Here is a 14,239-nt window from a genome sequence, read left to right on the forward strand (position 1 = left end):
CGAAAGGTGACGAACTTCGGGTAGAAAAAAAGGAAGATATGATATAATGTATTTTAAAATTACAACCCCTTTTTTCGGAAAATAGTTCTTGACCAGTCCTTAAGATTATACAAATGAGCGAGTTGATGATGTCATTTCCTCAAAATCTCTATTATGCAATTCGTGGAAACTTTTTTTTTTATTTTCATGTAATATGGGTAAAAAATATACTCCAATAATAAGATAAATCTGAGTTAATATTTACTTGTTCCATTTTACATGATTTATTTTTGTGGGCGGCAATTTTTATATCTGTTAAGTTGAACTATAAAATTGTTGTCATATCTGTGTATATAGGAAATGAACAAGAAATCGTCAAAGTATGACACCATCAACTTTTTGATTTGAATATTCATAATGACTTGTAAAGAAGTGTTTGTGGAAACATACAATGAAGTTTCATGAAAAATGTCTTAACTTCTTGATTTCTCACTTGATTTTGATTATTTTTGCATTGTTCTGCAAGGATTTTGTTTTCTCTATTTTAAAGGAAATTTATAAAATTCTGGAGTGGATTTCTTCTTTTAAAGAGAAGACATTACCAGGCCCACTGGAGAGACCAATTTGAAAGTGATAGGTCCATTCCCTTGATAGAGGCGGGACATAAATAACAAGAAAGACTGAAATGGAGGGTATCAGTCGTATGAGAGCTAAAGAGACACAATGTACGAATTATGCAAAGTACAGTCAAATTTCAGATACAAAGTGTGTTTGTATGTGCGCGAACGCGTGTGTTTATGTTTGAGTTTGAGTGTGCGTGTGTGTGAGTTGTCGGCTTCTGTTTCAGTATCACATGCATAACTCTCCTCAACCTACTCGAACTCACACCAGCCGGCACAATAAAAAGGAGTTGGAAATTGTTACTTATTGCTAAAGTGACTGCGTCACCATTTATTTCACTGAAAATTTTGTTACGACTTTCCTTTTTCAGTTTAGGCTTGCATTTACAATTGTTATCTTCATAAAAAGGAATAGGGAGAAGGAAAAAGAGCAAATCTCCAATGACTACAAGTAGTTTTACAACTACGACAAAACATTTGCTGCGAAGATCATTTGAAGAAAATACTGTAACAAGCTACAAGTACAATGTATGACGACACAATTGCAAGTAACATTAAGTACACAGTGCACGAAAACAACATTACAATGACTGCAAAAAAAAAGGCTTTCAAGGTTTCATTTACTAGCTTTATTACAATAACCAGGAAATGCCGAATATAATTATTAGAATGTTGTTGTGTTCTTCTTTTCAAAAACTACCATACCGAAACAAACAAAAAAACAAACAAAAAACAAACAAAAACTGAACACTACGAGATTTCTTTTATGACCATTATTATTTTGAACTATTTTCCGATATTTTCAACCAAGTTTGGTGACTTTTCCTATAATCTTATTGTAAACATTTTGATATATAATTTAGCTACGTCCGACATTGCTGGTTGCCATGGTAACCGTAAACTGACAACCATGTTCGTCAGACTTTGCAGGTTTTTCTGTTTCAATTTGTAGTTCACAATATGATAATGGATGAAATTAGGGTTTCTTGGCTGTAATTTCTGAAAGACCGAAATGTGAAGTAATTATGGTTGTGAATCACTCTGAAATGGTCCTCTTATTATTTACTTTACTTTTAAGAAATAGACATCAAACAATAGATATAATAGAAAGGATCCAAAATACAGCATTTTCCAAAGACTACCCTTTTATTTTTCGTAATTTTCACACAAGCTTAGCCTGCAATATTATTTGTGTATCACATTATCAATCTGCAAACTCAAAATTTCAATATTATGGAAATATGAAATGTGATATCTATATTATGTACCTTTTCCAAGCAAGACATCATAGGTCTCATAAGAGATTTCTTTATATTGTAATGAATAGCGCCCCCACATGCTGGCCTTGGGAAATTTCAACCAAAGCAAATGGTGAGATTTTACTTGCTTTTCCTTAGTGGCAAATATTAAAATGGTTGATATAAAATAAAAGCATATACACTGGGGTTAAAAATATATAAAGAAAAACATGATTTTAACATATTTCCTATGTAATTCCTTATGTTTCGGTAAATAGCGCCCTCAATGGGTGACCTTCAGAAATTTAAACTGTTGGGTCATGTAGAGTACGAGTTCCTCTACCCATGTGCCAAATATGACCGTGATAAAGATATATAGGGGGCCTGGAAGGGGTCAAAATAGCTTGAGCATTAAAGGGTTAACACTGAGAATGCAAGTGAAATAATCGAGTGATGTCAAGCAGATAGATAGAAGTGTAATCTCGGCGCTCCACGAATCTAGAACCCAGCCAGAGGGACAAAATAGTCATGGGCGGTCTTGATAGAACGAGCATGTCGGTGTGGTATTTCATTGACCTGAAAGAAGTCCGAAAGCAACAACACAGATGTCACAATGATATTGCTTAAAAAGCAACAAACAACAACAAACTGGTGTCAAGATGATATCGTTATTAAAAATAGGACACCAATGTAAAACGATATGCTATAATGATTACGGTAAAAAACGACAATTATTTATGATATTTAATGATAATGAACAGTGTGACATCAATAATGACGCTAAACAGTTCTGATTATGATGATAATAACCATCATATTGATAACAATACTAATTGGGAGGGTTTAACGAATTGTTCACACTTCTGAAGCCATCTTGTCTTGCAATGTTATGCATCATCGGGGAAGAATTGATAAAAGAAGTACCGAACATTAAGAGTTAACATTTCACTTGGCTGATTATATAGGTAACATGTTTTCTATTAGAAATACGTAATGATAAATGTATGACCTTTTAACAAAAACATTGAAAGATACCACCTAACATTTACTTCACAACCTTTACCGCAAAGTTGTTCGTGTCCGATGGTAAAATGATATTTGCGCATCCATGTTGAAAGATTTGATTGGACATACATGTATACATAATTATATAGATATAATATATGCATACAAAGTCTACGAATTATGCGCACGTAATGTCAGCATATAGGCCTATCATTAACAGTGTATTTTGTAAAACAGGCGTAATCTTCATATACTGCAACTTTGACTCTGCCGGAAAATGTGCATAATTCTTGAATAACTTCACTCATTTTATCTGCGTTCAAACTTCATTTATGATTTTGCCTACACTCTAGCGGTTAAACACATGGACAGTGTCGACTGAGACATCCCGCCAGACCAGTGAAACTTTGTTTTGGAGGTATCCCCCGGAAGGGATTTAAAGATATCGTGTTGTAATTTCTTTAATCATTCTTTTCAGTCAACATCACATTGATCACCATAATTATCAAAAGTTATGTCCTTCACAACTTTACGCGTAATGAAATGGAATTTATACATACATGTATTATGAAATATACACCCAAACTTGCTATTTTGTACACTGTGTATCTAAAGATTCCCTGCTTATTGTTTTAGTCTTTTTCGAAGTTAATGATTTGCTCTAAAAAAAAAATATATATATATATATATATATATATATATATTTTAATGAAAGCTCCTTGGAAATAACAAAGAAAAAAAAAGGTTGTTGTTTTTTTGTTCATCACAAATATGAAAATAACTGCAGCACAGCCAAAAACGTACCTCTTTCTGGCAGTAACTGGGGAGGGTGAACCAGGCATCGGGATTGGGGATGCCTTCGGTCATATTGAAAACTCCGGAAGTAGACACCATGGGAACTAGTATAGGACAAGGTAGGTTTTGTTCAAAATACAAGTATTATTCCATATAACAACCAATCCAGGCAAAGATAAAACAAACAAAAAATAATCATCTATGTCATGAGGATAAAAAAAAAATCAATGCTGCGTAACCAAAACACCAGGCAAAAGGAGCAAAGAAATAATTTTGCTAGCACCATTGTTTAAAGGACAAGTTCACCTTCATAAACATAATGATTGAGAGAATGCAACAATATTAGTAGAACACATCAGTGAAAGTTTGAGGAAAATTGGACAATCGATGCAAAAGTTATGAATTTTTAAAATTTTTGTGTTGGAATCGCTGGATGAGGAGACTACTACAGCTTGTGAGTCATATACGTACAACAGTATAAAGAAAATGTAAAGAAAATTCAACATATTTTCACTTTTTTCGCATAATAAAAGAGCACTTGACTTGACTCTTTCTAAAGGCAGGGGGAATAATATTACCCATAACTTTTGTCGGTAACGAGTCGGGGGGCAAAAGATGACATTTTGTGAAATTCTCTTTATATTTTCCTTATATTGTTGTACGCATGTGACATCTAAGTTATTCACACACTGCAGTAGTCTTCTCATCCAGCGGTTACTGCACAAAAACTTCAAAAATTCATAACTTTTGAACGGATTGTCCAATTTTCCTCAAACTTTCAATGATGTCTTCTACTAATATTGCTACATTCTCTCAATCCTTATGTTTATGAAGGTGAACTTGTCCTTTAAGATTAAGCTGGGTATTGTCACTTTTAACAAGGTCAGGTTCTGTAAATTTGATACATGTTAATAAGCCCCGTAGAGATAAAAAGTTTAGAGTGATGTCACATTATTCCGAAGGTTTATATCGGGAAAGAAATAAGGCTCGTTATAATCAAAGGTTCGTTAATCGTTTTTAATCTAAGGGATTAAGGAACCTACGGAATAACAAATTTTATTCTATGTTCGGATTAACGAACCTTCGGAACAAGGAATCTTCGAAGTTGCGAACCTGTGGAGTAACGAACATTATTCAATTAATGGAGTAACAAACATCGAAATAACGAACCTTACTTCACTTTCTGATTAACGAAGCTTCGAGATAACGAACTGTAACCGTATTTTCACCCATGCATTAGATGTGTACTGGGAGAAAGGCTGGAAGAAAATAATTAAAAGTGGCACGCCTCATAAACGTTTTACAGCTGAAATTCTCTCTTCTATCTATCCAAAACTGTGACATGTACGAAAACGTCATATTTGGCTTTTTCTTGAGGCCGGGAAGAGTTGGTGACACTTCAAAAGTTGCATCCCCAGAGAGAGAGAAGAAAAAAATACCTGGTTCAGATCCCTGGTACCAAACACCCACGAATGAGTTACCGACTGGGTAACAGTTCTTGTGGATGACTGTGGCTGATGCCGTCCCATCCACAGGGTCCTTTGGGGTGGACATCACGTACGTCCACAGGTCAACCATTAGTCCAGAAGGTCCGCCAACTGACATGGTACCATAGAACGTAGCGTTCTCTAGCGAATTAGGATGGGGAAAAAAGAGGTGGCAAAAAAAAATGAGATACAGATTTAAAATACATGTAGATCCTTAAAAACAGCGACATACTACTTCGTATTTTTTTTGTACATCCTATTTCGTCTCTAGACGCATAGATATCTTTTAATTAGTAATTTAGTAGAATTTTCAATGAACTGATAGTTTGATTTATTTTACAGTTTTCTATTGCATGCAGGATTATGGTGTTGTTGTCTACCTGGAACGCAGTTCTGAATAGTCGGTGCAGTGACTGGTTCTTTGATACAAAGTTTGTATTGGTCGAAGATGATCCATTGGAAATTTCCCGCCTGAAGTCAGTAGAAAGGGGCGTATGTGAGAACAGAAGAAATAAAAGAAATACATGTACTCAAACATGACCAAGGAAAAGTAGAAACATATGTATGACCGTGCAACACAACACAAAAGGAAAAAACGCACCTCCTGATTTTAAATGAGGACTCAAAATATGTAAAACGGGTCCAGATATTCATTTTCTGAAAAAAAAAAAAATCATTCTTCTACATCACTTCTAAAATCAAATAACAAGCTTAGGATCATAAAACGAATGGGAAATCATTTTATTGTACCTTTTGTAAGACTTTTTTTTGTAGAATTGTGTGACATGATAAGTCTTAGATATGTGTCCTTTTTCATATCATAAAAAAAACACCTTTACACACTCTTAACTTTCAACTAAAAAAAATGGACAATGCTTCTTCTTTGAAATTTAAGAGTTGCCATAAATAAAATGCGGTAAAGAGGTGTGTCCAAACTGTTAAAACTGATAATCCCTCTGTTGTGGTTGATGAGGGGTGATACATTAGACTTTATGTCTCATTTATCGCCAAGAACACACATTGGTGAGATTAGCATTTGGATAGTTTCGGACCGTCTAAGCCACTTTTCTCAATTAACACCTTCTGCAGTGTCTACTTTCTTTCATTCATTCAGATTTAGAGTCAATTTGTTCTGACTTATGCATTATTTAAAAATCTATAGACCCGAATTCACGAAGTTGGTACGACCATTAAAACCATGTTTTCAACCATGGACAATTTGTATGGAGCGCCAATTGTCGCATGGACTATTTCGTTCTGAAATCAGTCATTTCGTCCACGTAATGACAATTTCGTCGACAAAATGTTCATTTCGACAAATGTTGTCATTTCGTTACGAAATGATTATTTCGCTGACGAAATGACTGATTTCGTAACGAAATAGGCCACGCGACACCTGGCGCTCCATTAAAATCGACCATGGTTTTAATTGTACCGATGTCGTAAATTCGGGCCATAAAATATTGCTCTTTTGGAGCTGTCCTTGAAAAACAAAACAAAACATGTGTTTCGACTTATTGGAGATTTGTTCTGTAATATGATAACGGTCGCGGGATAAAATAACATCCGACGAGAAATGAGGCTGATATAGCACCTACAGGACATTTGGCATGGCATCCTATAAAAGTCAGAACAATGAGGGGTGTCAATAAAAACTTGTGTAACTTAGTATAACCCTCATAAACATCCAAAGCAAGTTTGAATGAAAACCGACATGAAATATGGCTGATAGAGCACAATCTGACCAATCAGACGTGGCATCAGTAAAAGCCGGTACACTGAGGGCGCCATGGCGTGCCGTCAGTACAAACTGTTGTGTTCTACATTTAGAATGACCACCCGTCAAGTCTGAATAAAATCCGTTGAGGAACATCCAAGTTATAGCACAAAATAAGCATTTTTTTTTTTTGCAATTTTTGACCTGCTGAGGTTGGCCTTTGACCCTGTAAAAGATGATACAGTGAGGGCAGCATTGCCAATAGGTATTGATGTCTAGATTTGTCTTTGACACATTGACATAGCAAATTTGGGGAGGGGGTGGGGGAAATCGTTCAAGAAACGCGGCCAGTATCGGGCACACAATGTTTACTTTGTGAGAGACAGAACAAGTGAAGGCGCCACCACCTACAACAATATCACGGCAGCTGCGGACGGGGCTGCAGCGACGGCGGCGGCGTCGCGCCGAGGCCAAATCTATAGCATCCTTCGAACTCTTTTCGGGGATACAATAATTGTTGTTTTCAAAGAAAATGATTCCTAGATCATTTCCATTCTCTTTCTTTTCCGTGTGTTTTTTACGCCATTAGTGAAAAAAACAAGCTCACGACGTCCAGTTAATTGAATCAGCAGAAATGTTTTGAATATGCATGTGTTTGCGTGGTGTCAGTGTATTCAGTGGGAAATTAAGAACAGAACATGATACTTATGACAACAGTTACATTTTAGTAAGAATGACCTAGCTCTCATTAAAGTTGATTCGAGCTAACACACTTTGAAGTGGTCCTGAGAAACATTACCTGGCTGAACTTTTGAATAAGGCGATAGCTTGTGGAGGTGTCATTCAGGAAAGAAATTGTTACGTTCAGTCCGAACCTTTTGTTTGTGAAGTCATACGCCCCGTAGGAGCTGACGAACAGGGCCGTGGGTCCGGGATCGGACTCGCCAACTGTGGCGCCTGAATGGAGCAAGCGAAGAGCACGTAATTTACAGTTATTATTCAACACTTCAATTTAAACATGAAACTAGAAGGAAATTAGACTGTTGCTCTATGATATTAGGTTCGTAATGTACCTTAGAGGAGACGTATAATATTTCATTATCGTGATTCCTAAAATGAAATGAATTTGAGGTAAATACTAACATACACTAATAATATTGCAGACAATGAAAGCCCGAGTACTTTTATGGAACGATTTCGAGCTACCATTCACAAAGTGACATGTATTTGACGTTTAGAAAGTGGATTATATACCTCCTGTCTCAATTTCAAAATCAGGGAATATTGATTAGAAAAAATTTTGGTTCGAATGGGGCGTGAGTGTAGGCCTATGTTGTTTCAAAGCAAAACATGCGTTTCAAAAACTAATCTTCAGCGTAGGTCCTTCACTTTATCCAAATACCAAAACATATTTTCTTTTTTCATTTATTTTCTCGAATGTGACATGACACGACTTCTCGGAATTTCTTGGCTAGATTTTGTTCTTTTGTTAGTTTGTTTGTTTGTTTGTTTGTTTGTTTTTTGATAAAGGAAATCAATATAAATTATGAGGTGTGAGTTTTCTTCAATCATGTCTTTATCAAAACAAATGAAATTTGTAGACCAAAGCAGTTGCGATGTGGGGCGCTGTGGCATGATGGATAAGCCTCCCGACTCCCAATCGGATCGGAGGACCGGAGTTCGATTCCTGCCCAGTGTTTATGTCCTTGGACAAGATGATTTTACCCACAATGTCCGTCTCGACCCATATGTATAAATGGGTACCTGGCAACTCTAGGGCAATGATGATGGCAGAGCAATGACAACACTAAAGAGACTACCCGGATATAGAAGATAATTGTTATTATTTTAATCATTATACCAGTATTATCTCAAAAACTTCATTATTTTAGTAGAGGGAGACACGATTGAAGAAAGTCCACGCCTCAAAATTCCCCCTCTGCTTAATAATCTCTTGCTTTCATGTATTAAATGAAACATACATGTCCCTCTACCAGGCAACATAAAACCACACATTGCACAACGCACATATGCACACATAATGTAAATGTTTACATTTGTTCAGCCGTACACAGAGAACAACGGTAAACTTTCACGAGGTTTGCTCATACCGCTTTGACTTTGAAATCGACGGAAGGTGTTTCGTACCGGCAGGGCCATTCTTTACATTGCACCAAATATACTCGAAAGTCAGCAGAAGACGAATATGAAAGGTCAATCCGAGAGAGCGAAAAGGGACACACCACGATGCTAAAGTTGGTACTAAAATGACTGTGCATCTAGTAAGGCCTACTTGTGCATCGAGTTTTTCTTCTTTTATTTATTTATTCATTTATCTATCTATATACCTATCTATCTATCTATTTATCTGTTTTGAATGAAGACTTCGGCTGAATTTAAAGACTCAATTAACCGTGACAGAAAATTATCTTGTGATAAACGGAAACAAACAAACAAACAAACAAAAAATGGATGATACCAATTCAATGTCATAATTTCTGCGTCGTGATTCGATGAAAAATTACATCAAGGAGGTACTATCAGGCGGGCTCACCTATATCTCCTTGGTTAGATCAACTAAAAGTCTGTTTGCGATTAAAGCAGTCAATTAGGACAGAAATACTGTGCACTCATGTTCTATAATGAATTTGATGCATTTCGTAACAGAACAACGTTTGTCAAGGTTTGCATTGTTGCAAGATTTATCTGATTGATTTTGATTTGATCTAACTTTCTTTGCCAAAAAAAAAAAAAAATCTAAATATGATGGGTGGATAGTGCCAATTCTAAAGGCATAATTTTAAAGAATCATAACAATGTAAGACAATTCGGAGCAATAGTAATATTAAGCGTGAACATGACATTTCGCTCTCCTACAAGAAAATGGAGAGTGAACGTTAATCGGCACTCTCAAATAAAACTTTGGGACCTTGGCGCCTACAAAACATCTTACATGTTGGGTTGTAATGAGGAATGAAAAGAATGATGTAAAAGACAGAGGATGGAAACTGTGAAAAACTAACGAGAAACACAAACACAACACAGGTCCTCAAACACAAACATACCAACACAACGTGATTAACAAGACAAACAAATTGGCCCGAATTCACGAAGGTGGTACAATAATGAAACCATGGTTTGAACCATGGAAAACTTGTATGGAGTGCCAAGTGTCGCATGACCTATTTCGGTCCGAAATCAGTCATTTCGTCGACGAAATGATTGATTTCGGTTAATTGTACCACCTTCGTGAATTCGGGCCAAAGAGTACGAAAGGAAGCAAAGGCTCGGCTTACCAGCACCCGCCATGAACTGCTTCGGAGTGCAACATCGCTTCTGAGCATTCACCGCCACCACGGCTACCAGAGTCAACAGGAGCGACAGCCTCGCCATACTTGAATACACGCTAAAGGGATTAAAGACATTATTTATACCATTTGCAGGTGAAACAAAAACCCAGCTTTAGTGCTCCAAAATAGTTTTAAATTGTGACTTGGGGATAAAAACAACCAATGTTAATCAGTATTGTTAAAATATACAAAATGTAAACAGTAGCTATGATAAAATTGCTTCTAGACTAAACCGTCTACGTTAATGGTTTATTGAGAAACTATAATGATATATCCTTGTATTTTAAGCTTTACTGTGGAATTCTTGTGTGGTAGGTTGTTTTGGGACACAACCGCCCTTCACATATGCATCAAATGTGATAACTTGATTCTTTTCAATCACAGTTCCCAAACAATACATTTAAGGTAGACACGAAGAAACGAATGAGCAATAACGATGACGATAACAGTAACTACTAGACGTGATTTCGCGATCGACTCAGAGGTTATAAGTAGGCTCGATCGACATCGCTATATAGGTGGGAAATACAGGCAATAATCCCAATTCACTAAGTTGTCTTACAAAGCCTATCTGTATCATTTCAATAGATTAAAGATTAATACTCGGAGGTATTAACGATAGTTGATCTTCCTGCACACGAACACCCCTGCATTACAATAAGCGTTATCGTATAAAAAAGGGGACAAAGTTATTTACTTATACTGAACTTTCAATTTGCACAAGTACAAAGTACAATTTTCTTTACCAGGACAATCGCTTATTTATGCTAGGCTTCTGACTCATATATAAGGCGATGTTTCAGCCCTCATAACCATATTCATATTGGCAGCTTAATATCTTGAAGCTTGAAAAAAAAAGTGTTAAGTAGAGACTATCAAGCTTACCACAGTTTAACTGCTTAGTCCCTGCGGTTTAAAGTATATATGAAAGTGATTCTTTTTTCTACTAGAAATGTTTATAATATAATAATAATGATAACAATAATAACGGGTTTTCTCAGTGACTTTTAAAAATATTTGCTTGCTAATATCAGGATATGAAGATAAGATTGTTAGTATATTATGCTTCTAGATCACGATGCCTAGAAAACGTCAAGGTCAGGCAATTCCATGGATACTCATGGAGAAATATGAGAAAAACAGGAGAATGATTATTAGTGTGTCTATGGTCACAATGGACATTTATCACAGAGATTCTAACAAGAAAATAATAAGGTGGTAGAATGCTTAACGGTGCACCACGTATGTATTCTTTCTATATATCGGGAAAGTGTTTGTCCCTCAAAAGGGCCTACCCAGTCCCGACGTTTCGGCAAGCATGTGATCGAATGGCGAAAACATGCTTGCCGAAACGTCAGGACTGAGTATGCCCTTTTCAGGGCCACACACATACCCTTATCTAAGAGGAATACTTGGTGTACCGTTAAGCCTTCTAACTCTCTAAAAAAAAATCGAGTGAAAATATTCACTCTTAAAGGAGTGAATACAAAAAAGAGTGAATTTAGAGTGAAATTGCAGTGAATTTCGAGTGAAAATGTTCATATTCACTCATTTTGGAGTGACCTCAGGGATCACTCGAAGATTTTGGAGTGATCCCTGACGTCACTCTAAAACGAGTGAAAATGAACATTTTCACTCAAAATTCACTCCAATTTCACTCTAAATTCACTCATTTTTGTATTTACTCCTTTAAGAGTGAAAAAAATTTCATGAAAATAATTGATCTCACTTTAATAAATAACCGTAACATCACCTATTAAACAGACAGCAAAATACGTCACAAATTGTTCAGTTATCAAGCCAATAACATTAACTTACCACTCATCATCCTGGAATCAGAGTTGTACATCAAATTACAAACCTAGAAGCAAGGCATGCTTACTAAAATCCTGTATATCAGTGTCAAAACTCTGTATGCTTTCGATTAGGATACAGCAATTCAGCGGTCCGATTTGGATGGGGGGCCGAGAGAAGGTGCTTGTATTACCTTGACGACTTAACACTAGAGACGCTGATCTCATGGCTGTGCGTAGCAACACCGAGACAAGGATTCTTAGGCCATGGGGTGAGCTGGTTTTTTCGCTTGTTTCGTTCCGACAACTGCGGCACTAAAATGTCTCCACAGCTACGTGTAAACAAATAACCAAAAAGGCTACAGGAAAAAGTTCGACACAAACCCTCCTGCAGTATTTTGGTAATTTAGGGGGAAACAGTGAACTTTTTTGTCACTGAGGAGCTGAATATGTACACTTTGCCGTGTACGATATTCATTCGCGAACGATCATGTGATGTATGTTATCCAATCCGAATCGAGAATTATTGTTTACGAGTCAAAATGGCCGCCCCCTGTGAGCCTGTCGACGCGTCTACGTCGTCTGCTCAGCCGAAACTTATTATGCGTTATTATGCATGTAACATCGATGAAGTTTGAAAATTTCACGGCTATGACAAACCTAAGATAGACGAAACCTATTTTGTGTGCTAAAGAGTGGATCAAATTGAGTGGGGGAGACCGTGAAATCGCAGACCAGAACGAAGTGATTCAGCTGCTCAGGGGGACTGACTGCAACCTACGTAGTAGGATAATTTACAGGTTAGTTTACGTGCGTACAGTCGAGTCGTAGCAGTCGACACTGCAGTGCAGTCTCACTCATAATGTTAATGACCATGATGACTACAAGTACAATTGTACAACGTTTAATAGCTATGTTATGAACGTTGCTTGTGTATGTTATAATGGGCGCTAATGCAGTAGCTTAGCCGTTAGCGTGTCTGTTACTTAGATAAATTATCTTGAATTTCACCTTGGCATGGCGTAGCGCCGTTATAAAATGTCGCCTAACTTGTTAGATGTAATTTTACATGTTGTTCTATGTACAGCCCAGGTTAGGTTGATGTAGCTGATCGGTGATATTGTTTTGTAAAAGTCTTGACACACAGGACTGGATTGAAAAAGGTCTAAACTGCATGTAAATTTATATTTTCATAATCATGGCCATGGAGTATTAATATTAAAAATCCATCCTGTTTCTCTCACCCCGAAATTGGCAAATCCTCCCTCAAAACACACATTTAGCATCTCATTAAATTAACTTATTAATATTTGATATAAATAGATCTAAAAGACCAACAATGACAATAACATAATTGCAACAATTAAACTCCCTAAAACATATGATTACCATTATGTTGTGCCAAACTATAAAGCAGTGGGTGGTGGTGATAGTGAAAGGCCAAGGATTACTAGTATTAATGATGATAAGGCAGTTGTATTCATAATTATGATAATTGATATTGCATGTGATCAGGTGCAGAAAGCTGTAGATGTAATTTAAAATCAGTAATTGCACTGCAAGTACAAGTTGAAGTAGTTGATGATGACAATGATCATGAGGTGTTAATGATTACCTGGCATAGTACTAGGGCCTGTGTATTGGTAATTACAAGATTCAAATATTGGCAGTCAATAGTCTACCGTACATTTAATGATATATTGAGTGTAATGTTCAACCCCTCCCTCTAGCATTTAGCCTTTTTTCCCCCTAACAAAATCCAACGGCTAATCATTGCTGTTCATTTCTCCATTGTATTAAATAGGATTCCATGAAACGTGCTACAAGAGGTTTATAGATAGCAAACGCCTGAATCTCGCTAGGAAACGAAAGCTGAAGGAGGAGCCTGGTCCGTCAGCAGGAGCATCTGTTTCCTCCCCTAAGACGCTCACATCAAGATCAAGATTTTCTTCTGGAAGCTCTTCAGGTTCTGCTGTGTTGCCTGTGAAATGCATCATTTGCAACAGAGTCAACCTGCTCATTACTTGCCAAGGGAAATAGGTTAATATGATTGATATTGAAGCATGAAAACATTGTCATGTTACTATAAGTTGTCCTTGATAAAATGGAGCAATATATAGGCCTATACACCACTGAAACATTCACACACATACACAAAGAACTTCAGTGCAAAGTTCAGAAACAACAGAATGTACTGTATATGCACCAATGCTTTGGTCAATGTGATTGATATTCAAGAATTGACATCTTACCAA

General features: G+C 36.6%; 1 protein-coding gene across 1 annotated transcript; it reads right to left on the bottom strand.

Annotated features, from left to right (window-relative positions):
* Positions 1–913: 913 nt before the first annotated feature.
* Positions 914–10,234, bottom strand: LOC139716742 (development-specific protein LVN1.2-like). The gene is made up of 6 exons (XM_071628277.1): positions 10,138–10,234; positions 7,641–7,798; positions 5,505–5,595; positions 5,077–5,265; positions 3,647–3,741; positions 914–2,413 (listed from the first exon to the last, which is right to left on the bottom strand). Exons 1-6 carry the CDS (start codon positions 10,232–10,234, stop codon positions 2,336–2,338), a joined length of 708 nt encoding a protein of 235 aa, XP_071484378.1. The 3' UTR covers positions 914–2,335.
* Positions 10,235–14,239: the final 4,005 nt, after the last annotated feature.

The sequence above is a fragment of the Diadema antillarum genome, unplaced genomic scaffold (genome assembly GCF_040938485.1).
Source record: "Diadema antillarum isolate AM-2024a unplaced genomic scaffold, OU_Dant_1.0 scf00000007, whole genome shotgun sequence".
Classification (NCBI taxonomy): Eukaryota; Metazoa; Echinodermata; class Echinoidea; order Diadematoida; family Diadematidae; genus Diadema; species Diadema antillarum.

What these genes read in the sequence shown, in the direction of transcription:
- LOC139716742 (XM_071628277.1), bottom strand. Translation starts at nt 10,234, where the DNA reads ATGGCGAGGCTGTCGCTCCTGTTGACTCTGGTAGCCGTGGTGGCGGTG. An exon ending in GCAGTTCATGGCGGGTGCTG is followed by an intron (nt 7,799 to 10,137) that starts GTAAGCCGAGCC and finishes TGCTCCATTCAG; the next exon opens with GCGCCACAGTTGGCGAGTCC. An exon ending in GTACCAGGGATCTGAACCAG is followed by an intron (nt 3,742 to 5,076) that starts GTATTTTTTTCT and finishes GTCCTATACTAG; the next exon opens with TTCCCATGGTGTCTACTTCC.